Source organism: Microcaecilia unicolor, chromosome 1 (assembly GCF_901765095.1).
Source record: "Microcaecilia unicolor chromosome 1, aMicUni1.1, whole genome shotgun sequence".
Lineage (NCBI taxonomy): Eukaryota > Metazoa > Chordata > Amphibia > Gymnophiona > Siphonopidae > Microcaecilia > Microcaecilia unicolor.
In genome coordinates, this window is record NC_044031.1 from 346512603 (window position 1) to 346538069 (window position 25467).

The 25467-nt window shown below is 47.1% G+C and overlaps 1 protein-coding gene across 1 annotated transcript in view; it reads right to left on the reverse strand.

Annotated features, from left to right (window-relative positions):
* Nucleotides 1–25467, reverse strand: part of ULK4 (unc-51 like kinase 4) — a gene marked incomplete in the record, with an annotated part of 1752451 nt that overhangs the window by 615915 nt on the left and 1111069 nt on the right. Inside the window, 1 exon segment of the mRNA XM_030209369.1 lies at nt 3242–3363. Coding sequence (XP_030065229.1) covers nt 3242–3363 — 122 coding nt within the window.

The following is a 25467-nucleotide window of genomic DNA, read 5'->3' on the forward strand; positions in this document are numbered from 1 at the left end:
TTTTAAGGGAACCGTTAGGAGAAATGTTCTGTCATGTTAAGTAATAATTGGGAAGGGTGTATAATGAGTAATATGCTCAGGGGTATGAGATACGGATTGTTTTATCTATGCTTTTTTTTTGCTTTAATCTTTCTTTTTTGTGATTTTTATTTATAGTATTTTTTAAAAGATAAAGAGTACGCAGACTCCATCCATGTCCAGCATTTCTCCTCTCTTCCCTCCCCTCAATCCATGTCCAGCATTTCTCCTCTCTTCCCTCCCCTCCATCCATGTGCATCTCCTTCCTGACTTCCCTCCCCTCCATCCATCCATGTCCAGCAACTCTCCATTCTCCCCTGCCCTCTCCTCCATCCACCCATATCCAGTAAATTTCCTCTCTCCCCTGCCCCCTCCATTCATCCATCCATGTTCAGCAATTCTCCTCTCTCCCCTGCCCTCCCCTCCATCCATGTCCAGGAACTCTCCATTCTCCCCTGCCCTCTCCTCCATCCACCCATATCTAGCAAATTTCCTCTCTCCCCTGCCCCCATTCATCCATCCATGTCCAGCAATTCTCCTCTCTCCCCTGCCCTCCCCTCCATCCATCCATGTCCAGCAACTCTCCATTCTCCCCTGCCCTCTCCTCCATCCATCCATGTCCAGCAAATATCCATTCTCCCCTGCCCTCTCCTCCATCCATCCATATCCAGCAAATTTGCTCTCTCCCCTGCCCCCTCCATCCATCCATGTCCAGCAATTCTCCTCTCTCCCCTGCCCTCCACTCCTGTCCTGTCCAGCGATCTCTTCTCTCCCTCTGCCCTCCCCTCCTCTCCAGTGATCTCTTCTCCCCCTGCCCTCCTCTCTAATTCCAGCCATCTCTTCTCTCCCCCTGCCCTCCCATCCATGTCCAGCGATTCTCCCTGCCCTCCCTCAGCTCCATGACAGCCCCCCTCTCCATTCCTTCCCCCCCTGCGCATTTAACCCTTTTACTTTCAAGCGCGACGGCAGTGATGAGGACAACACAGCTTCTCCCTTCCCTCACATAGTGTCCTGCCCTCACGAAAACAGGAAATGCATTATCACAGAAGGCGGGACACTCTGTGAGGGAAGGAAGAAGCTGGAGGTGAGCCCGCTGTGTTGTCCTCTTCACTGTCATCACTGCACCTGAAAGTAAAAGGGTTAAACACGTGCAAGGGGGGGGAGGAACGGAGAGCTGAGGGCGGGAAGGAGCAGAGACCGTCCTAGAGCTGCCTGGCTGCAGCGCTGCTGCACCAGGCGTTTGGGGGGCCAGCAGCCAGGGGAAGGTCACAATTGGCCTGGGGAGGCTTAGCCTCTCCAAGCCTCTTATACGGGGCGCCTATGACTGTCCTCCCATCCCATCCATGTCCATCAATTCTCCTCTGCCCTGCCCTCCCTTTCCTCCCTCCCTCCCCTCGATGTCCCGAGATTCTCTCCTCCTGACATCATCTCGCCTCCAGCATTCCCTTCCCCCTCATTGTTCCGCCCACTGATGTCATTATGTTTTGACAGGAGGGCGGGGCAATGAGTGGGAATGGATGTTATGAACCCAGGCATCCAGACATAGAATGTTGGAGGTGCAAATTATTATATCCATTATCTTTATTGTTTTTAGTGTGTGACCCCTGAGGTAGGCAGGTGTGTACCATCAAAGCACGGCCCCATGTCGGGTTTGATACATGAGTGGTGCCAAATAAAGATTTATACACTACCTATCTGGCTGCAAGAGTTTTCTTGGTCCACCCCTACTTTTGGATTTGGTTTCTCTGTGCGTAGGGGTTCCTTTAACTTTGGATTTTTTTTGTGTTTTATACATATGTAATAAAACATATACATACACCTCCAATGTTCCATGTCTGGCTGCCTGGGTTCGTAACATCTCCTGACGTCAGCCAGCCTCCAGCATTCAATTCCCCCTCACTGTCCCACCCTCGCGTCAAGACATAATGACGTCAGAGGGCGGAACAGTGAGAGGGAAGGGAACGCTGGAGGCGAGCTGACGTCAGGAGGCGATGTTACGAACGTAACGGAAGCCAGCGCCAGCCAGTCAGGTACAAATCGAGGGGAGGAGAGAATCGTGGGACATCGAGGGGAGGGAGGAAGGGAAGGGGAGGGAAGGGCAGAGGAGAATGGATGGGCACAGTAGAGGAGAGAATTGCGGGACACGGATGGGAAGGCACAGAAGAGGAGAATCGCTGGACATGGAGGGGAGGGCAGGGCAGGGGAGAGAGAGAAAAAAAAAGCTTACATGACAGCCTTCCTAGGGCCCGTTTCATTGTTAAGGAAATGGGCATGGTTCCATTAGTCACAATATAATTCAGCATAGTCAGGGCCAGTGCTACCATTTAGGCAAACTAAACAGTCATGTAGAGTGCCAAGATTCCGGGGTGGGGGAGGGTGGGTGCAACAGCAAATAGAAGCCCCCATATTTGCCCTTTCCAATCTGCAGTGGGTAGAACAGCTGGAACTTGGAGGCAAGGCTGGCAGCTAAACAAGGAAGCACAGGGCTACATGTTATAAAATTGCAGCCTCACTACTTAATTATATATGTAGATTTGTAAAATGGAGCAACTATACGTGGAAGTAGCAAAATCACGTGGAAACTGCCAGGTCCATGCCATTCCATTTAAGAGTATATTTCTAAAATGGCTGCTCCTGCTACACATGCTGGTAAATGCGTGTGCACTCCTGAAGATCTGCTGTGCTCCTGCCTACTCCAGTGCAGACTTCCTGTTATGGAAGGGCTGGGAGAAAGCAGCCTTCAATGCATTCATGTGCTGAAGCCCCATGCTTCTTCATTTAGCTGACAGCCTCCTTGCTGAAGGTGGCAGGGGAAGAAAAAATGAGGTTCATGTAGAGTGCTCTGGTCTTGCAATGGCCCTAAGTGCAATAGGGCACAAGGTGAAAGGAATAGCCAAAGCTTTACTTTTTTACAAAAATGTAAATAAAGTGACTAAGCTTATAAGCTCTCTGGGGACAGGGAAATACTTTATGTACCAGAATGTAACATACCTTAAAAATGCATGAGCTTAATCCATCCCCCCCCCCCCCCACCCCCCACACACACATAAAAAAAAAAAGAGAGAGAGAGAGCTTCCATGGCTCTTTCTTCATGCTGCCCCAGGATGCCTGTGTCCAGCATGCAGAAAAGAATAGCACAGTAGCTTAATTTAGCAACAAATGAAGAGACTGAAGTAAATCTTAATAAGAGATCAAATTTTTGCCAGGACCCTAATATGGTTACCTGAGATGTCACAAGATGGAGTACTACAGGCATCATAGGAAGCCATATCTTTAGATGTTTAGCTTGAATTGTTGATGGATGCTTACGCCCAGACACATTAGCTAATGCATTGAGAATGTCACCTGAAAAAAAATATACAGGTGTGTGAAAAGCCAATACTTTAAATTTATACTAGAACTGATTGCTCATATGTTTGCTAAATTACTACTACTACTACTACTTAACATTTCTAGAGCGCTACTAGGGTTACGCAGCGCTGTACAATTTAACAAAGAGAGACAGTCCCTGCTCAAAGAGCTTACAATCTAATAGACAAGTGAACGGTCGGTCCGATAGGGGCAGTCAAATTGGGGCAGTCTGGATTCACTGAACGGTAAGGGTTAGGTGCCGAACGCAGCATTGAAGAGGTGGGCTTTAAGCAAAGACTTGAAGACGGGCAGGGAGGGGGCTTGGCGTAAGGGTTCAGGAAGGTTGTTCCAAGCATAAATTAAATGCTATATGCTCTTTTTACCAATAAGTCTGAGAGTAGTTTTATATACTACATTGAGCCTGCAAAAAGGTGGGAAAATGTGGGGTACAAATGCAACAAATAAAAAAATAAATATTATACAGGTGCAAAACACCTGACCAGTTCGTTGCGGATTACATAAAGAAGACTAGATCAAAATTTTCTAGGAACTACAATAAATTTCAAAAATAAAACAAAATTACAGCTATGTTTACTAAGGTACGCTATAGGCACATTAGCGTTTTTAACGCGCGTAAATAGTTTACACTCATTAAACGCTAACATGCCCATAGAAATATATAAGCACGTTAGCGTTTAACATGCCTTAACTTTAAAGACGGTTAACCATAACATACTGCTAAGACTCCTAGAATACTTCGGAATCAGTGGTGGCACTTTCAATTGGATTAAGGGTTTTCTAACCACAAGAACATATCAAGTGAAATCAAAAACAAACATATCGTCACCGTGGAAACCAGACTGCAGAGTACCGCAAGGATCACCACTATCACCGATCCTTTTCAACCTCATTATGACTCCACTAGCCAAGACCCTATCCACCCAAGGCCTCAACCCATTTATCTACGCTGATGACGTTACATTATACATCCCATACAAACATGATCTGGCGGAAATCACCAACGAAATCAAGCTAAGCCTAAACATCATGAACTCATGGGCAAATGCATTCCAACTAAAACTCAATACAGAAAAAACACACTGTCTCATCATCTTATCCCAATACAATACATACAAACCCACAAACATTAACACCCCAGGACACACCCTCCCTGTCTCAGACAGCCTGAAAATTCTCGGAGTAACAATCGACCGTAAGCTATCACTAGAGACCCAAGCAAAATCCACCAGAAAGAAAATGTTTTTCTCAATGTGGAAACTCAAACACATGAAACCATTCTTCCCAAGGGAAATATTTTGTAACCTGGTACAGTCCATGGTACTAAGCCACGCAGATTACTGTAATGGAATCTATGTGGGATGCAAGGATCAAATCATAAAGAAACTTCATACTGCCCAAAACACAGCAGCCAGGCTTATATTGGAAAAACACGTTTTGACAACACCAAACCACTCAGAGAAAAAATGCACTGGTTACCAATCAAGGAACGTATCACTTTCAAAATCTGCAAAACTGTTCATAAAATTATTTACGGCGAGGCACCGGGATACATGACAGACCTCATCGACCTGCAAACCAGAAACACCACAAAATCTGCAAGATCATACCTAAACCTCCACTATCCAAGCAGCAAAGGACTTAAATACAAATCCACCTATGCAACCAGCTTTTCCTACCTAAGCGCACAACTATGGAACGCATTGCCAAAAGCTGTAAAAACTACGCTCGACCACCTACATTTTCGGAAAGCACTAAAGACAGACCTGTTCAGAAGAGCATACCCAATATAAAAATGCCTGTTCCAGGGGCGTAGCCAGACAACAGATTTTGGGTGGGCCTAGATAAGAAGTGGGTGGGCACCAAATGTTCTCCCCCCACCAGCACCAAAAAAATATCTCAGCTGGCAGGAAAATGCTTCTTTCCACCTTGGCAATCTGCAGCAGGCATGCATTGAAAACTGAGCATGCGCAGGTGTCAGTATTGTGGAGAGTAGAATTTTGTTACTATCGGGGGAAAGTCTTCATCTGACAGAGCTTGGAATCTCCACCAGCTACCGCTAAACATGTGCTACTGTTGGGTGGGCCTGAGCCCTAAGTGGGTGGGCCCTGGCCCACCCAAGCCCACCTGTGGCTACGCCACTGGCCTGTTCACTTGCGACACAATGCAACCAAAGACCGTAACAAACATTTCCTGACACTTCTTCCCCCTTTTCCTCTCTTAGTTCCCTCAACTGTACCTACCATACATGTACCTCATTCTACCACAATATCACTTTGTATTCATTCATACCATGTATTTGTTCAGACTGTAATCGGCTAACGCCATTAACAGTTATATATAAGCCACATTGATCCTGCAAAAGGTGGGAAAATGTGGGATACAAATGTAACAAATAATAATAATGCAAATTTTCAGAGGCAGAAGATTCCAAAGTACTACAGCCTGATAATATAAAGAAGAATTGAGTTTAGAATTATATTGAGTACGGATTGAAGGAAACTGTAGTAACATAAATTTATGCATAGAATAAGAGGAAATAGAACAAAGCAAACTTGCCCAGTCAATAAGATAGAAAGGGGCTAACCCAGTTAACACTTTGTAAACAAAAGAGCAAAATTTAAACTGAGCCCTGGCTTCAATCGGAAGCCATTGAAGCTTCCTAAGAAGCGGAGTAGCAGATTCAATCTAGAAACTGAAAATATGAGACGTGCTGCAGTATACTGTAGCAACTGTATTCTACTCATTAATTTCCGTAGACAGCCAACAAATACAATATTACAATAACCAATTTGCTTAGAACTAATGTATAGAGACTGACAAAACACAGATTTTTCAGTTTTGGCTGAAGCCGAATCTGCTGCTGAAATTTGCAGCTCGGTTTCAGCTCTTCATTCCCAGCCTACCTTAAACCCTGGTGGTCTAGCGGCCTAACCAGGGAAGGAGCAATTTCCAGTCGCTCCTGCCCCTGCTACCTCCACCATCAAAACAGCTGCCGAGACCTTCAGGGGCAGCCACTATATCACCTGGGCTTCTAAGATATGCCCGGGGAGAGCCTAGGGGTGGTAGGAGGACAGCGCTTTTGGTCGGGTGGGGAAGGGGGAGTTTTAGTTTGAGCCTAAATTGCACTGGCATTTTTGGATGAAACTGAAACATGGCCAAATTGAATTTCAGACCAGTTTTGGTGCTGAACCCGGAATTGAAACCAAAATTTGTTTGGCATCTAGTTTTATAAAGGGATTTTCACATGTAAAAGTAAGAATGATGCCAAGAGTATATGTACTTTTATGTGATGCGGGCATAAGCAGGTTTGCATGGAATCATGATTTACACACGCATTTTATAATATATGGGAATGAGCACTTATTTATTTGGGAATACTTGTTCCTGCTACTGAGCAGGCACAGAAGTCTGTGACTTCACTGTAATCATAATTTTTGTATCTTTGCTGGAATAATTTCTTTAGAAAATAAGCTCTATATAGTTGCCTTTTTGCCCTATCAACCTAGGAAAGATCTTCTAAGATTACCCTCTTAGCAAAGATTCTAATCAAATTGAATGTTGTCATAAAAGAAAAATTAGTTAATTACCTGATAATTTTCTTTCCTTTAGTCCCACAGGATCAGTCGAGACAAATGGGTTGTGACCATCCGCCAGTAGGTGCAGATAGAGAACTCTGAGTTGTGCCTCATAAGCTCCTGCGCTCAGCAACCAAGCCAGTATTCAGTAACAAAGCAGTGAAAGACAGTGACTTCCAGAGAGAAAACTCCAGCCTCTAGATAAAAAAGAACTATGAAATAAAGGGCAAAACTTGTGCCTTACAAAATAACTGAACCAGAACAATACAAACACCTGAAATTACATAGAACCCTGAAAAACCAAAACCATCACAGAAGGGCGGGCTCTGGTCTGATACTTTGGGACTAAAGTAATTATCAGGTAATTAACTAATTTTTCCTTCCAATAGGTTCCAAGGATCAGTCTACAAAAACGGAATGTACATAAGCAATCCTTAAGAGGGGAGGGACTGTGATATCCCTGCAGCGAGAACCGTGGCCCCAAAGGAAGCATGCTTGAGCAGACACATCCTAATGGTAATGCTTAACAAAGGAATGAGCCAGATCTCTGCCTATGAAATTGCCCTAGACTCTGCCAAAGAAGTCACCAAAGACCTGGCAGAATGAGCCTTGACATGCATGGGAGCAGATCTACCCCTCAGAATGTAAGCCAAAGGACTAGCCTCCTTAAGCCAACAAGCCACTGTCGTCTTGGAGGTAGGCAAACCATTCCAGGGTTCCACAAAGAGGACAAAAAGATGATCAAATCACCTGAAATCGTTGGTAGCGGTAAGATAGCACATAAGGACGTGCTTCACATCCAAGAGTCGCAGGGAAGTGCATTCTGCAGAATAGAACTCCCTGGAAAAAGAAGAAAGAAACATAGTCTGACTGACATGAAAAGGAGATACAATCTTCACCAAAAAAGACAGAACTATCCATATGGAAACTCCCAAGTCAGAAAAGCGGAGAAAGGGTTACCTGCAAGAGAGAGCTTGAAGCTCTGATACTCTCTGTGCTGACGAAATGGCAAGTAGAAATACTACTATTTATCACTTCTATAGCGCTACAAGGCATACACAGCGCTGTACACCAAACATGAAAAGACAGTCCCTGCTCAAAGAGCTAACAATCTAAATAGGACAAACACACAGAACAACTAAGAGGTAAGGGAATTAAAGAGAGGTGGGGATAAAAGGGGACAGGGCAAGTAAGTAGTGGTTAGGACTCAAAAGCAGCGTTAAAAAGGTGGGCTTTTAGCCTGGATTTGAAAATGGTCAAACACGGGGCTAGACGTACGGGCTCGGGAAGTCTATTCCAGGCGTGAGGTGCAGCAAGATAAAAGGAACGGAGTCTGGAATTAGCAGTAGAGGAGAAGAGGACAGACAAGAGAGATTTATCCACAGAACGGAGTACCCGAGGGGGAGCGTAGGGAGAGACAAGAGTGGAGGGGTACTGGGGAGCAGTAGAGTGAATGCACTTACAGGTCAGTAAGAGAAGTTTGAATTGAATGCGGAAACGGATAGGGAGCCAGTGAAATGACTTGAGGAGAGGGCTAATGTGAGCATAGAGACTCTGGTGGAAAATGAGTCGTGCAGCAGAGTTTTGGACTGATTGACGAGGAGAGAGATGGCTAAGTGGGAGGTCGGTGAGAAGCAGGTTGCAATAATCTAGGCGAGAGGTGATAAGAGTGTGGATAAGGGTTCTGACAGAGTGTTCAGAGAGGAAGGGACGGATTTTGCTGATGTTATAGAGAAAGAAACGACAGGTTTTGGCAATCTGCTAAATGTGAGCAGAGAAGGAGAGAGAGAGGAGTCGAAGATGACTCCAAAGTTACGAGCTGATGAGACAGGGAGAATGAGAGTGCCATCCACAGAAATAGAGAAAGGAAGAAGAGGAGAGGTGGGTTTAGAGGGAAAGATGAGAAGCTCGGTTTTGGCCATGTTAAGTTTCAGATGACGTTGAGACATCCAGGCAGCGATATCAGATAGGCAGGCTGATACTGCCTTTAAAGTAAGATCTTTGATAGATGCCAAATGAAGGGACTCAAAGGGGGCCAACTGAAGCCTTAAGAACCACTTGAAGACTCCACCGAGGACAAATATTGTAGAAAGGGGGACGCAGGTGAGTGACTCCCTTGAGGAACTGCACTATATTGGGGTAAGCAGCCAATGAGGAATGTCCTGCCTCTATGACACACCAACGCTCCCAACTGAACCTTGAGAAAATTGAAAGCCAAGCCTTTTTGAATGCTTCCTGAAGGAAGGATAAAATTTGAGACAAGAAAGCACAAAATGGAGAAACACCATTCTGTTCAGACTAGCTCTCAAAAGTTCTCAAAACTCTAGAATAATAATAAGAAGTGGACTGCTTTCGGGCTTGCAGCAAGGTAGTAATAACATTATCCGTGTAACCCTTCTTACTCAATCTCAGCCTCTCAAGACCAAAGCCAAAGGGATCCTCCATAAATACTGGAACTTGGTGCAATAAGCCCGTCTGTGGAGAAAGAGTCAACCAAGGAGCAATTTGAAGACGGATGAAGTCCACATACCAAGGACGTCTGGGCCAGTCCGGAGATACAAGAACTACCTTCCCGGGATGACACACAATCCTGTGCAATGTTCTTCCCACGAGAGGCCATGACAGAAACATGTAAAGGCCAAGGCTGTACCAGTGCATCCGTTCCTAGGGAGTCTTTCCCCCTGAAGCGGCTGTAGAATCTGTATACTTGCACATTGAGTCTGGATGACATACGATCCAGAAAAGGAAGGCCCCACTGTGTGAAAATGAGGCAAAATGCAGTCTCTGACAGTTGCCATTCCCCAGAGTCCAGAGACACTCTGCTGAAGAAATCCGTTTGCGAGTTCAGTGAACCCACTATGTGAGATGCTGAAATCATTGGAATGTTCAGTTCCGCACACTGAAAAAGAAGACGCACCTCCTGGGCTATAGATACACCCTTTATTCCTCCTTGTCTGTTGATGAAAGACACGGCTGTGACATTGTTTGAGAGCATGCGCACCGGCCTCCCGTGAAGAAGAGGAGCAAAGGCTAATAGAGCTTTCCAGACAGCTCAAAGTTCCAATCTGTTGATGGACAAGTAAGCCTCCACTCTCGACCAGCGGCCCTGTGCAAAGTGATGAAGATAATGGGCTCCCCATCTGAAAAGGCTTGCATCAAAGTTGAGAACACACCAACTGTGAGTCTGTAAGGACAACCCTGCCTGAGTGTGCAAAGGGAGAAGTCACCAAGTCAGACTCCATCTGGCTTCAGGTGTCCACGGCACCAGTCCCTGAGACTGGAGAGCTTCAACAGAGTTTAGAGGTTGCGTGTGGAACTTTGCCCAAAACAGAACATCCAAAGTTGCCACCATATTACTGAGAACCTGATCATAATACCAAGCCCGCAGGCAAGGAAGAGAGAGAAGCATGAGAATTTGCTGTTTTCAGCTTCAGCTGACCATGCTGAGGCAGGAAAACCTTCCCCGCCTGGGTATTGAAGTACACTCCCAGAAACTTCAGGGTCTGGGTGGGGGTGAGATGACACTTGCTGTATTCACCACTCAACACAGTGCAGAAAGAAGAGACAGGACTGTCTCTGTATGGCTCTCTTGATAAAGAAGGTGCCTGAATTAGCCAATCATCCACATAAGGATGTACCTGGATCCCTTGCCAGCGAAGAAAGGCTGCCACCACCACCATAACTTTTGAAAATGTGCAAGGTGCAGTGGCAAGGCCTTGAACTGAAAATGATGTCCCAGGATCGCAAACCAGAGAAATTTCCTGTGAGGAGTCCAAATTGGGATTTGAAAATAAGCCTTCTTGAGATCCAATGAGGTGAGAAACTCACCTGACTGGACCAAGGCTATGACAGAACGAAGAGTCTCCATGCGGAAGTGCAGCACTCAAAGACTTGTTCACCTCTCTGAGATCCAGAACTGGGTGAAAAGAATCTTCTTTCTTTGGGATGACAAAATAGATGGAATATCGAACCATGCCCCTCTCTGCTGGAGGAATGGGCTGAATGGCCCCCAGTCGCCTTAAAGAGGCAAAGGTAGTAAGCATTGCCCAACTCGGCAGAGCTGCCACAAGGGAACAGCATGAAAAGATATGTGAGTGGCCTTGAAAATTCTAGCTAGTAGCCATGGAGAATGATATCGAGGACCCATTTGTCTGCCGTAATTGTGGTCCACTCCTTGTGAAATTAAGAAAGACACCTACCTAAGTCTATGTACAAAGTGGGAACCTCGACCCCGTCATTGCGAGGGCTGCAAAGAAGGAGAGACTTAGCCACCCGGAGATAAAGCTTAGGTTTGTCCTCAGGTAGCCACTGGACCTTAGAATCTCCTAGGTCTTTAACAATCTTCTCCAAATCCACACCAAAGAGTAGGTTCCCTTGAAAGGGCAACTTCGCCAGACAAGATTTGTATGCCACATCAGCAGCCCAGTACCTCAACTATAGCTAACGTTGCACCAAAATGGCAAAGGCCATAGCCTTAGATGACGTTCAGAGAATATCATAAAGAACATCTGACAAATAGGAAAACCCTTAAAATCGAGCGTGGTACCGGAAGATTGGAGGGTGGCCAATGTAACGCCCATTTTTAAAAAAGGTTCCAGGGGAGATCCGGGAAATTATAGACCGGTGAGTCTGATGTCGGTGCCGGGGAAAATGGTAGAGGCTATTATTAAAAACAAAATTACAGAGTACATCCGAGGACATGGATTCCTGAGACCGAGTCAGCACGGCTTTTGTGTGGGGAAATCTTGCCTGACCAATTTACTTCAATTCTTTGAAGGAGTAAACAAACATGTGGACAAAGGGGAGCCGGTTGATACTGTGTATCTGGATTTTCAAAAGGCGTTTGACAAGGTACCTCATGAAAGGCTACAGAGGAAATTGGAGGGTCATGGGATAGGAAGAAAAGTCCTATTGTGGATTAAAAACTGGCTGAAGGATAGGAAACAGAGAGTGGGGTTAAATGGGCAGTATTCACAATGGAGAAGGGTAGTTAGTAGGGTTCCTCAGGGGTCTGTGCTAGGACCGCTGCTTTTTAATATATTTATAAATTATTTAGAGATGGGAGTAACTAGCGAGGTAATTAAATTTGCTGATGACACAAAGTTATTCAAAGTCGTTAACTCGCGACAGGATTGTGAAAAATTACAGAAGGACCTTACGAGACTGGGAGACTGGGCAGCTAAATGGCAGATGACGTTTAATGTGAGCAAGTGTAAGGTGATGCATGTGGGAAAAAAGAACCGAAATTATAGCTACGTCATGCAAGGTTCCACGTTAGGAGTTACGGACCAAGAAAGGGATCTGGGTGTCGTCGTCGATAATACACTGAAACCTTCTTCTCAGTGTGCTGCTGCGGCTCGGAAAGCGAATAGAATGTTAGGTATTATTAGGAAAGGTATGGAAAACAGGTGTGAGGATATTATAATGCCGTTGTATCGCTCCATGGTGCGACCGCAACTTGAGTATTGTGTTCAATTCTGGTCGCCGCATCTCAAGAAAGATATAATGGAATTGGAAAAGGTGCAGTGAAGGGCGACTAAAATGATAGCGGGAATGGGACGACTTCCCTATGAAGAAAGACTAAGGAGGCTAGGGCTTTTCAGCTTGGAGAAGAGACGGCTGAGGGGAGACATGATAGAGGTATATAAAATAATGAGTGGAGTGGAACAGGTGGATGTGAAGCGTCTGTTCACGCTTTCCAAAAATACTAGGACTAGGGGGAATGCGATGAAACTACAGTTTAGTAAATTTAAAACAAATCGGAGAAAATGTTTCTTCACCCAACGCATAATTAAACTCTGGAATTCGTTGCTGGAGAACGTGGTGAAGGCGGTTAGCTTGGCAGAGTTTAAAAGAGGGTTAGACGGTTTCCTAATGGACAAGTCCATAAACCGCTACTAAATGGACTTGGGAAAAATCCACAATTCCGGGAATAACATGCATAGAATGTTTGTATGTTTGGGAAGCTTGCCAGGTGCCCTTGGCCTGGATTGGCCGCTAAAGAGGACAGGATGCTGGGCTCGATGGACCCTTGAGTCTTTTCCCAGTGTGGCATTACTTATGTACTTATGTAACCCTGCCTCTAGAGTAGGAAGAAAGTCTGGAGGTGAGTCCAACGTGGACACTTGTTGAATCCACGATAAAGAAGCCCTGGCTACAAAAGAAGAAGAAATTTCTGTCTGAGAATTTAACGCAGCTAGTTGAAAGGCAAGCTTCAAGGAAGCCTCAAGCTTGTGGTCATGCATATCCTTTAATGCAGTGCCGCCTTCAATAGGGATAGTGGTACATTTAATAATCGCCATAATAAGGGAATCCATATTAGGCACAGCAAACTGCTCTAAATCAGACATCAGAAGAGGATACAACTTGGATATAGCGCAAGCCACCCATAGGTTAGGATCAGGGTCCCCCACTGAGCTGCAATAAGCTCCTGCATAGCCTCATGAATATGGAAAGATACAGGAGGTCTCTTAGTATCTGACATTATAGATGGAGCAGGACCAGAGGACTGAGAATAAGGGGAAGAAATATTTTAAAACCCATATATTTTATGATCAACAGACACAACTCTGCTCTCAAAAACAGCCTAGTTACAACAGGTTGTCTTCATCACCCCTGTCTGCCTCTGAAATGTTCAAGTAAGGGCCAGCAGCAGAACTAGGATAGTCAGAATATACAGGTAAAACCTCCTCTTAGTCCTGATGAGGAACGTTCTCCAAATCATGCAAAATGTAAATCTTTTGTTTCTTAGGAAGCTGCACCTCAAAAGTAATGTGAGGGGAAGAAGGAGAGGCAGCTTGAGCTGATGTTAATAAAAAGGCCTGATGTAATAAAAGAACAAATTCAGGCAAAAACGGCAGGGCAGAGACTTCAACCCAGGACACAGTAGTGGATATGGAACCAGATGACAAAATGGCCACCAGAGCCTTGCGAAGCACAGGAGCCATTAGCACTGAGCCCGCCAAAACCACCATTGGAGCTGGGCCGGATTGAACTCCCAGAGATGGAATACTGACGGCCAAAGTAGGCAAAAGCAGCATGTCCACAGAAGTAAAGCAAAGCGTGCAGGAGCTGGTAGCCACATTGTACACAAGACTTCTTAGGCTCAGTCACAGAGAATAATAAATATGCTCACAGAAAACAGCCAGTCTCATCCCTTCAAGGCACTGAAGCCCCACAATCTTCCTACAGCACAAGCGCTCTCAAAAAGAACTGCAGTGGCTGCTTTTATTTTTTAGATGGAGGCAGGAGAAAAAGAGAAGGGAAGACCGAGATAAAGAAGTAGGAAGTGTCAATGGGGGATCAGGAAGGGACCTAGACAACTAGGTTTACACCTGAGGCACAGGATATTCTCAACCCAAAACTCAACTGAAACTGCAAGCAGGACATGAGGCCACACAGAACTCACCACAGCGCACAGGAGCTGCTATCCCGCCTGCTGGAGATAGAGAATACTGGCTTGGTTGCTATGCACAGGAGCTTATGAAACACAGTTCATTAGAGTTCTGTATCTCCACCTGCTGGCGGATGGTCAAAAGCCATTTGTCTGGACTGATCCTTTGGACGTGATGGAACAACTATTGTATCCTTTAGGCACAATAGCTTCTTTAATGAACTTTAAACATTTAAGGTAAAGAACAACTCATATAAAAAGTATGCACAGACAGGTTGGGGGGGGGGGGGGTACAGGAGCAGCCCAAAGTGAGGCAGCAAGAATGTGTGTAAATGATTAGCATACCAGCAAAGTTCTATTTTGTAAGCACTCACGTATATGCCATAATGCATACTGACAGGTAGGCATTCACATAGGTGAAGTTAGGATGAAGCATAGGCATGGCGCACAATTAGAAATGCAGATTAGACTACTGTTCGGTTTGGGGGGGGGGTTAAAGTGTGTGGGGGGGGGGGTCCTGTAGTTTGTTTCTATTTTTGATTTGGGGTGTTGAAAATTGCAATAAAAATTAAAAACCAAAAAATAAAAAAGCCTCATAAATTTCTCAAAAAATGCATAAGTTTCTAAGAGATCATTTCCCTCAATTTTCAAAACACAAATGATATGATTGATTTTTTTTAAATCTTAGCTCAGTGACTACTTAACAAAGCATAAGTTTTAAAATGCATAGTTGCAGACAAACACATTGTAGACACATGGAAGAGTATGTCTCAGTACGCTAGCAGGTAAAGCCAGTTCTTCCACATCTAGTAGTAACAGATTCTAGCCTCCTTGCCTCTGTGGCAAAGTAAATCCTGACTACAGACATACAGAGGCTTTTTCCTCTGAAGCATGTTGCTTTTTTCTCATTATTTTAAGAGTTGCATAAAAAGATTGTAGTTCTTTTACCACAGTGTCATCACCACGTTAATGTAAAGAAAGTGATTCTTTATTGATGTGTGGTTGAGTTCTTTATGATTAGAAGCACTATTCTTGCAGCCTGAACCAGCTGTTTCATATCTTCTTGAAACTCTACAGGGTTAAAAAATGTTAAAAAAAAAAAGTTTGAAGTACCTGGTGGGTGCTCTAGGGCTGAAGAGAGCAGCTGTAGTACCTTGGAGTTGGAGGGTTGCTGCAGGTGACAGTGGAGGGTCACAAGAGCTGTCGGGGTAGTTGTGTTGGCAACACTAGAAAGAAGTGTGAGATCTGAGGCAGCAGCGGGACTGTGCTGTAGGGTTCCAGGGTGTTTCCTGATTATGAGAGGTTCGGCGCCAGGTAGGAAAAGGAGCAAGAGTGAGCTCTGGGGCTGAGAAGTAACACTGGTGCTTGTGAGTCTGCTGGGTCTCTCTCTGCGGGAATGAACAGGAGAATGACAAGGCAGTGCTGGAAAGGGTTAGTGCAGCAGCGGGACCTGTCAGAAAAAGCTCTGGTGAGCTTCACTAAGATTAGGAGCGATTTGGGTCTGATAGCTATCTGCACAGTGAACGAAGATTGACCTGAAGTGAGTGACACTCCCAGTTTGTATGAGTGATCACTAACGCACACGCCTTAGAGGGAACACTGGCTACAAGTCCCTGCAAGAACTGGGCTAAGCCCAGGACTGGATCAACCCTGTCAGGCAAATCTGGATCTAGTTGGCAACCCTAGGTACATCAGATTGCAAGTATCCAATGGCTCAAATGGAGCCTTTGTGAGATGGGTAAGAATAACACTAAAATCCCATGGTATTGCCGGTGGCTTGAGAGGACACTTCAATAGCAGTGAGTCCCATATAAATTGAAGAACTAAGAACTGTTCAGAGGTAGGTTAACCTTCTACCTGATGATGTTAGGCTCCAGATACATCAAAGTGAACTCTTATAAAGTTGATCTTGAGACCTGAGTGTGAGAAATGCAGGAGGAATTCAAACATTATCCTCTGATGTAATTTCCTGTTTCTGCGAGGGCAGGGCATTGAGAGGGAAGGGAAGGCTGGAGGCAAGCCTGCTGCTTTCACTGCTGCCTTGAGTCGAGATAAAATAAGTTTTAAACGCTGGGCAGCAGGAAGGAAAAGAGGGCTGTTGTGGGAGAAGAGTGTGGGCAGGTTGGGCTGGGGTTGGAACTCAGGGGCTGAAAAGGGGGGGCAGGTGAGGTTTGGAGCGAGTCACTGGACAAGGGTGGGAGGGGAGGGCAGAGGAGCATCGCTGGACATGGATGGGAAGGGAGGGCAGGGGAGAGAGGAGAAATCGCTGCACATGGAGGGGAGGGCAGGGCAGAGGAGAGAGGAGAATTGCTGGATATGGATGGAGGAGAGGGAAGGGGAGAGAGGAGAGTTGCAGGACATGGATGGATGGAGGGGAGGGCAGGGGAGAGAGGAGAGTTGCTGAACATGGATGGATGGAGGGGAGGGCAAGAGAAATGCTGGACATGCATGGAGGGAAGGGAAGAGAGAGGAAGTGAGAACATGGATAGAGCGGCAGAGCGAGAGAAGAAATGCTGGACATATATGGAGGGGTAGAGGAAAAATGCTAGACATGGATGGAGGAGCGAGAAGAGAGAGGAAGGAGATGCATATGGATGGAGGGGAGGGAAGAAAGAGGAACGAGAGGAGCCCGTGTCCCTCCATGTCTGGCAGAGCTGCCCCAGGTGAATGGGAGCTGTTAAGGTGTGCAGGTGCTCTCAGCGAGGGTCAACATAGCCACCGAGGGCTCAGCTGACGGCGCCTCATGATCAGAGCAGTCGAGGCAGCAGCAGTGGCAAGAAGAGCAGGAGCGACCTGGCAGAGGTGCCCCAGTGATAGGCTCCGGGGGCTCGGTGCACAGCAGCAGTGGTAGCCCGAGGCTGCTGCCTCTCTTCTGACTTCTACCTCCAACCACTGACACAGCTCTCAGAATTGCAGAGTCTCTGTGCCCTGCACAACGCTTCTGAACACCAGCCACCTGAAATTAAACATGACCAAAACCGAGCTTCTCATTTTCCCCCCAAACCCACCTCCCCACTCCCCCCGTTTTCTATTTCTGTTGATGGCTCTCTCATTCTCCCTGTCTCCTCAGCTCAAAACCTTGGGGTCATCTTTGACTCTTCTCTCTCCTTCTCTGCTCATATCCAGCAGATCGCCAAGACCTGTTGTTTCTTTCTTCACAACATCCGTAAAATCCACCCCTTTCTTTCCGAGCACTCTACCAAAACCCTCATCCACACCCTTGTCACCTCTCGTTTAAACTACTGCAATCTGCTTCTTATCTATTATACCCGAGAGATTGAGACCTTGGTAATTGACAAGGCTTAAGAGGCCTGACATTGAAAACCAAACTGAAAACTAAATAATTACTGAGGGCACTGAGGACACTTTCAGCAGGACAAGTGTGCCTTTAAAAGAACCTCTGTACTGCATCTGATCAATCCAGAAAAGCTAAGCTTGCGAAGAGAGCAGATTTATGCAAGTTAATCAAATCCAGTTAATCAAAGCCAAGTTAATCAAATCAGAAAGGAAAATTTAATCAGGTAACTTCAATTGTGTGACCGTTAACTGGTCTGCACACAAGCGAGCTCTTAGCTAATGAAAAGCAATATTTGGGACTGATGAAGTGTATATACTAGAAAAGATGTTTGAGAAAATGTAAAGATCTTGTGGAAGTTTAAAACCAGTGTTCAAGCGCTGGCATCCCTCGTTGACCACATTCCAAGAGCAACTAAATCAAGTACCTTCCCATTGTCTTTTAAATACCTTTCCCTGACCAAGAGCAACCCCTTCTCTCTGGGCGACTTGCTAGTAATCAAAGGCAATCACAGAAGTCGGAAGGAGAAACTGGTCTTTGTACTGGCAAATCTATGAACATTGACAACCCATGAACACTTTAACATTTTAGGCAAGCATAAGAAAGATTAAGAACTGAAATTAGCATAAAGTGACCACTGTAGAATTGATCAGAAACTTGAAAGCAGGATATCAGAGTGAGTAGAATCCCCCAACCTGAGTTCTCTGTTTGCAGGTACGACACCTCCCTGCTAATTACCTTGAAGGTACTCTTAGAGCCAGATGCACTAAAGTCGTCGGTAATTCCCGTTCCCTACCGATTCCATAGCGAATCGGTAGGGAATGGGAATGCATTAACGATAGGGAATGCAAATGCATTAACTATTTTCCTCGGTTGCCAGTCGGAGAATTGGAATGTCCCTTTCGATTATGCACCTCTTCCTGGTCTCTTCAGCCAATCAAAGCGGGTTTAGCTGGCTGCTGTCAGCAAAACGCGCTCTGATTGGCTGAAGAGACCAGGAAGAGGTGCATAATCGAAAGGGACGTCCTGATTCTCCAGCAACCAGGAAAGTAGAAAAATTTAGCTGTGGAGGGGTGAAGACAAAATAGAAGGGGAAAAAAACACGAGCGCCGGCAGAGCGAAAAACAGCGAAAAAAAGACGTCTCTCACAAGCGCAGGGAGAGTACGTCCATAAAGGACGCCCCTCACATGCGCTCCCTGCTTTTTTTTTTCTTTTTTACCTTTTTTGTGGGGCCCTTTTCCTTTCCGATTCCCTCACAGGAGCCCTAACGAGAGGTGCAGACTGCCCCAAGAGTTGATTTTGGGCAGGGATTGGCCGCCGTTCGCAGAGTGTATGGAGAATAAGAGGGTTATGGTGACCACCCGAGCGCAGGCCCGGGAGCACCAGACAACCGAGCCCAGTTTGGACCAAATTTTCCCTTTCCAGGGTGAGGTGGTGGGTGAGCCCGGGAAGACTCGCAAGGCGAGGGCAGATAGAAGGGCGGAGAAAAGGAAACAAAGAGAGGCCTTTGACCAGGGCGAGAGGGGAGGCGGGCCGAATAAAAGATCAGTTTCCTCACTTCCCTAGGGAGCAGGAGTCCGACCCTACTCTGGAATATGCTTGGGAAGGAGCCTGTAGGGAGGAGGGTAGCCAGGTCCAGAGATTTGTAGTAGAGGAAGGGGTGCTGTATAAGGTGAGGACCACCTTGGAGAATCCCGAAGGAGGGAAGCAATTGGTGGTACCCCGAGTGTTCAGGCCCTTAGTAATTCGCCTGGCCTACGATCATCCCCTGGGAGGGCATAAGGGGATGCAAGCCATACTGGGGCAGGTACTGGAGCGATTCTACTGGCCCGGGGTGTACAAGGAGGTGGAAGGGTACTGTAAATCCTGTCTGAATTGCCAGAAGGTAGCCTATCGCCTCCCCCCCCCCCTCCCTTATGTCCTTTGCTTCGAGTGGGTTGTCCTATAACGTGTATAGCCATGGACATAATTGGCCCAGTTACTAAATCGAAAAGGGGATACTAGTATGTACTGGTGGTGATGGATGTCGCTACGTGATTCCCTTGGGCCATTCCCCTAAGGAACATATCGGCTAAGGTGATAGCGGCTGAAATAATTAAACTTTTTTGTGAGGTGGGGTTTCCCAGGGAGGTGATGACAGACCAGGGCTCTAACTTCATGTCCCAAACATTACAGCAGGTGTGGGAGGCATTTCAGATACACCATGTGAGAACTTCAGCCTATCATCCACAAACAAATGGGATGGTTGAAAGGTTTAACCGAACCCTTAAGGGGATGCTGAAGAGAAGGCTAGGGACCGAGTTAGAGACCTGGGATCAGCTGCTCCCCTTTGTGCTGTAAGCCTGCCGGGAATCCGTTCAGGCCTCCTTGGGGGTGGCGCCCTTTGAGCTCATGTTCGGGAGACCACCAAGGGGGATTCTGGATATCCTAAAAGAATGGGTGGCCCCGGAGTCGGAATCGGTAGGGTCCTTCCTGCAGGATTTGAGAGGGAGACTCAAACGATTAAGGGAATATTCCCAAGAGCAGCTTAGGCAGAGTCAGGAGAGGCAAAGGGAATATTATGATCGGGGAACCCAGGAGAGGGAGTTTCGAGAGGGGGATAAAGTCCTCAAATTAGTATCAGAGGCCAAGCACAAGTTTGAGAGTAGGTGGAGAGGACCCTGGGTGGTGCATAGGAGACTGGGGCCTCTGATGTATGAAGTAACCCGGGGGTCTGGAAAGGTACAGACTTTTCATGTTAATCTAATGAAGCCATGGATTGAGAGGGAAGGGTTTCAGGCTCTGGCTAAAGAGGAGGCGGAGGAGGATCTGGGTCCCCAGATAAGTGAGATTTTTAGGACTGGGGTACCGGACATTATCGCCAATTGCGTTTTGCCCAGAAAAGGGAAATGCAAAGCTCCTGAGTGAATTTCAGGATGTCCTCACACCCTGTCCTGGGTAAACTCATGTGCTGCAGCATGAAATTGTAACGGAGGAGGGGAAGGTGGTTAGGCAGAGGCCTTATAGGCTGTTCCCCCCCAAAAAGGCAGGAGGTCATGAGGCAGGTGCAAGAGATGCTAGCATTTGGGGTGATCGAGGAGTCCAATAGTCCCTGGTCAAGCCCTGTGGAGGGGGTGCCTAAGCAAGATGGATCATGGAGGTTTTGCATCGACTTTCGGCAGTTAAACACCATCGCGAGGACCGATGCGTACCCCATGCCCCACATTGATGAATTATTAGATAGGCTGGGAACGGCCCAGTTTTTTTTGAACTGTGGATTATTGAACTATTCAGAGTAAAAAGTGTGTTGTTTTGGGAACGGATTATTGTTTCGCCCTGTGTGAACTGCTCACAGCGAAAGGAAGCTGTTTTTTTTTTAACTGTTTGCCAGTGCACTGGGAGAAGACAGGTAGCAGTGTGTTCTTTTTTTGTGGTTTTTTTTTTTTTTTACTGCAGTCTGCAGACGCTCTCCCCCAGAGGGGGAGGGGAGCACTGGGCTGTAGGACTGCTTAAGGTGGAACAAACTGAGTTCTGGAAGCAGTGGGGTTTGTGTTGCTTTTTACCCTGCTGTGCTTATGCCCTGAGAAGGGAAAACAGTGGGGTTGTGTTTTGGATTCCTATTTTATTTTGAACTGCTGGACTATGAACACCCAAGAAATAAAAACTTGCTGATTTTCCTTTTGGAGTTTTGATTACCATAAACCCGGCCCGGTGGATTACAGTGGGCTATGAGGCTGGGCCTGAACCCTGTTCCTTAGCCGGAGTCTTCAAGGCAGAGGTAAGTTCCTGAGAACCCTTGGGGGAGGGACAGGTCTTTCACACCAGTCAATATCGGGGTAATTTAAATCACCCATTATTATTGTGTTGCCCAGTTTGTTTGCGTCCCTAATTTCCTTTAATATTTCTGCATCCATCTGTTCATCCTGGCCAGGTGGACGGTAGTACACTCTCCTATCACTATCCTTTTCCCCTTTACACATGGAATTTCAATCCACAGTAATTCCAAGAAGTGTTTTCTTTCCTGCAGAATTTTCAATCTATTTGATACAAGGCTCTCGTTAATATACAATGCCACCCCTCCACCAATTCGATCCACCCTATCACTACGATATAATTTGTCCCACTGGTTATCCTCCTTCCACCAGTGCAATAAATTCTAACTCTCCCATCTTTAGTGGTGTGCTGGTAAATGTTTAACAACAGGCTCTCTCCCCGGTCCCCCTGTGTGCCCCCGGTCCCCCTCTGCGCCCCCCCCAAATTGCAGAGCTGGCTATAGCTGGGGAGAGAGCCTGGGGGGGGGGGGGCATTGCATTCCTCCAGGAAAAAAAAAATTAAATGATCCCAGGTTCCAATCTAATTCATGTTTAATGTGCGATAAAATGCCATAAATAAGTAAATAAATATAAACTTTTAATGTTGAGCACCTGATTCTCAAAGTGAACATATTCCAAACACTATAATGAAAATAAAATGATTTTTTTCTACTTTTGTTGTCTGGTGACCGTTTTTCTGATCATGCTGGCCCAGTATCCGATTCTGCTGCTATCTGTCCTTTTAACTCCGTTTCCATGGCTTCCTTTCCATTTATTTCCTTTCCTCCTTTCTTCTTCATTTCTGGTCCTCAGCTTCTGCCTATTTTCTGCATCCATGTACAGTTTTTCTCCTCTCTTCCTTTCCCCTCAACTCATTTCCTTCCTCACTCTTCCCTCCCTTCCACCCATGTCCAGCATTTCTTCTCTCTCCCCTCCTCCCCCCTGCACTCCATCCACCCATGTCCAGCAGTGACCCTCCTCTCCCCTGCCCTCCATCCACCCATGTCCAGCAGTGACCCTCCTCTCCCCTGCCCTGCATGCACCCTGTAGCAGGGTCCCCCTTCCAGGACCCAGCTGGGCTCGACCCTGCTTAGCTTCCTTCTTCACCCGACTGTTGCCTCGCTCCACACCACCTTGGCCTGTTCTGGGAACTCAGCGCCAGACCCCCTGAGAGCTTGGAGGACTTCCTTCTCTCTCTATTGTTTTCACAGAGGCTCAATCAAGGCAAAACGTTTATAGAAAAAAAAACAACTTTATTTTCTTGCTTCTATTCAGCATAGACACAAAAGGAAAACACCTTACTCCCAGGTTGTTAAGGTTTTCTGCCAAAGTCTCATTCAGGGTTTAAACAGTCCATATAACTTCACTTTAGTCAAAATTACTTCTTTTAGAGAACAGTACATTATCAGAAAGAAAACACCATAGCTTGGTAGGTTGCAGGCCCAGACCTTTTCAGTATGAAACAGTTACACAGTCTTTCTTACAGCACAGCTACACCGCTTTGGTCCCACCTGGTTCAGACTGGGGTTTCAATTGTGCCCAGCCCTCTTTCTCTCCCAGGGGCTGCACCTGTTTCCTCTTTAGTAGAGATCTCCCCCAGCGCCTCAGTCTCTCTCCTCTGGTCTTCCACCAGTCTCTCCAAGGCACAGCTAGCCACCCTCTTACAGCAGCTTTTCGGGTTTGAGCCAGAGCTCCAATCTCCATCTGTTCCTCCTCTAGTCCTTCAGTAACCTCCATTTTATCCTCCTCTTCAACTTCCACCGCCCCCAACCTCTCCAGCTGGCCCTCATCACCTTCCTCAGAGACCATTTCCCAATCTTCTATCTCCTCCCCTAACTCTTGCACAGCCGGGTGGGGAAGAGAGGCATTCTGGGACTGGTAGTTCCTCCTCTTTTTCCTTAACCCGGCCAACCTCTCTGCCTCCGGTAGCGCAGCTTTCTGAATGTGAGTGTTGTGCACATGAAGTCTCCCCGTTGGGGTTCCCCGACTGCCTGCACCCCCCTCCTGCGTGCCTTCCAGGATCCCCTTTCACCTACCCTCTCACAACCCATACCCAGTGACCCTCCTCTCCCCTGCCCTCCATCCACCCATGTCTAGCAGTGACCCTCCTCTCCCCTGCCCTCCATCCACCCATGTCCAGCAGTGACCCTCCTCTCCCCTGCCCTGCATGCACCCATACCCAGCGCGACCCTTAGTTCTCTCCCCTCCCTCCACCCATGCCCAGCGACTCCCTTCTCTCCCCTGCCACACCCTCCCGAGTTGTCAGCAAATTCTCCTCCCTCCTTCCCTCCGGATCCGGTCCCTCACCTACTCCTTGTCCTTCTAATTCTTTGGGGCAGGCAGTCTTGCCTGGCTGCTGCCAGCGCTGACTCTCCCCCGCTGCCGATTCGCGTTTCAAAATGGCTGTCGAGACTTCAGCAGAAGTCTCACGACGACGCCTCTGGAAGTCTCGGCGGCCATTTTTAAAGAGCAAATCGGCAGCGGGTGAGAGTCAGCTGGCAGCGGGCAGGCAAGACTGCCTGCCTCGAAGAATTAGAAGAACAAGGAGTCGGTGAGGGACCGGATCTGGAGGGAGGGAGGAGAGCCAGAGCTGGCTCGCAACATTTAACAACCGGCTCGCAAGTTGGTAGAAAGATTAACAATCGGCTCTTGCGAGCCGGCTCCAGCACACCACTGGCTTTGACAAAAGCAAACCTCTCATGAAGCAAACAACTAAAGGCTGTGCAGAGATAGGCTGACCTTCTACACGCTGATGGTAAGCACTGATTGCACTAAGGTGAACCCTTACGGAATTGGTCTTGAGACCAGACTCGGACAAGTGTAGAAGGTACTCAAGCAGGGTCTGTGTAGGACAAGAGCGAGAATCTAGGGCCTTGCTATCACACCAGACGGCAAACCTCCTCCATTTGAAAGAATAACACCTCTTTGTGAAATCTTTCCTGGAAAAAAGCAAGACTCGAGAGACACCCTCAGAGAGACCCAAAGAGGCGAAGTCTACGCTCTCAACATCCAGGCGGTGAGAGCCAGAGACAGGCGACCCTCAGGGGGAGGAATGCTGGCTTCAGCCTAACCCCTGGTAAGCCTTTCCTCAGCTGAGAGGTGCCCAGCTCTACCACCGGCTGCCTTCAGGTGCTGTGGAGGACTTGCAGCTCATCTGCATATCCTTTCAGCTTTCTCCGGGGTGACACCCAGGTCCACTCCGATCCACTCAGGGTCTCCGCTCTAGGTACCCAGCGTTCCCACCAGGTGCTGTGGAGGACTTGCAGCCCTTCTGCATTTCCTCACAGCTGTATCCGGGGTGACTCCAGGTCCACCCCGATCTTCCCAGGGCCCTCGCTCCAAACGCACAGAGTTTCCAGGTGCTTTTTGGTTAGGATCAGGCGACCCTCAGGGGGAGGAATGCTGGCTTCGGCCTAACCCCTGGTAAGCCTTTCCTCAGCTAAGAGGTGCCCAGCTCTACCACCGGCTGCCTTTCAGGTGGTGTGGATGACTTGCAGCTCATCTGCATATCCTTACACCCTTCTCCGGGGTGACACCCAGGTCCACTCCGATCCACTCAGGGCCTCCGCTCTAGACGCGCGGGGCATTTTTCTGTTTACATCTAATCTTCTTCCCAGTTGCTAAAGTACCTCAGTCGTTTATGGCCCCTATTCACATTCTCTTCCTAGCCCTGTCCCTCCCTAATCTTTTCCCTCACCCCCTACCTCTCTCCACTACAGGAACTCACTGCCCATCCATCGACTTCATCACCTCACCTTCTCTCCTAACCTCTTCCTCCCTCTTGGCTTTTAATCTCTGTCTCTTTCTTCCCTCCATTTTGCCTTCCCCATTCCACCTAAATACCTCTCGCCTTCGACGCCTTCGTGGCCACACCTCTCCTACTCTCCTCAACTCTCTTTTACTCCTTCTCTTACTCTCAGCCGGTGACATCAATCCCAATCCTGGCCCTCCTCACCAACTATTATCCCAACTCTACAGATCTCACTGCGACCTCTCTAACCTCATCTCTAGTCCCCTACTCC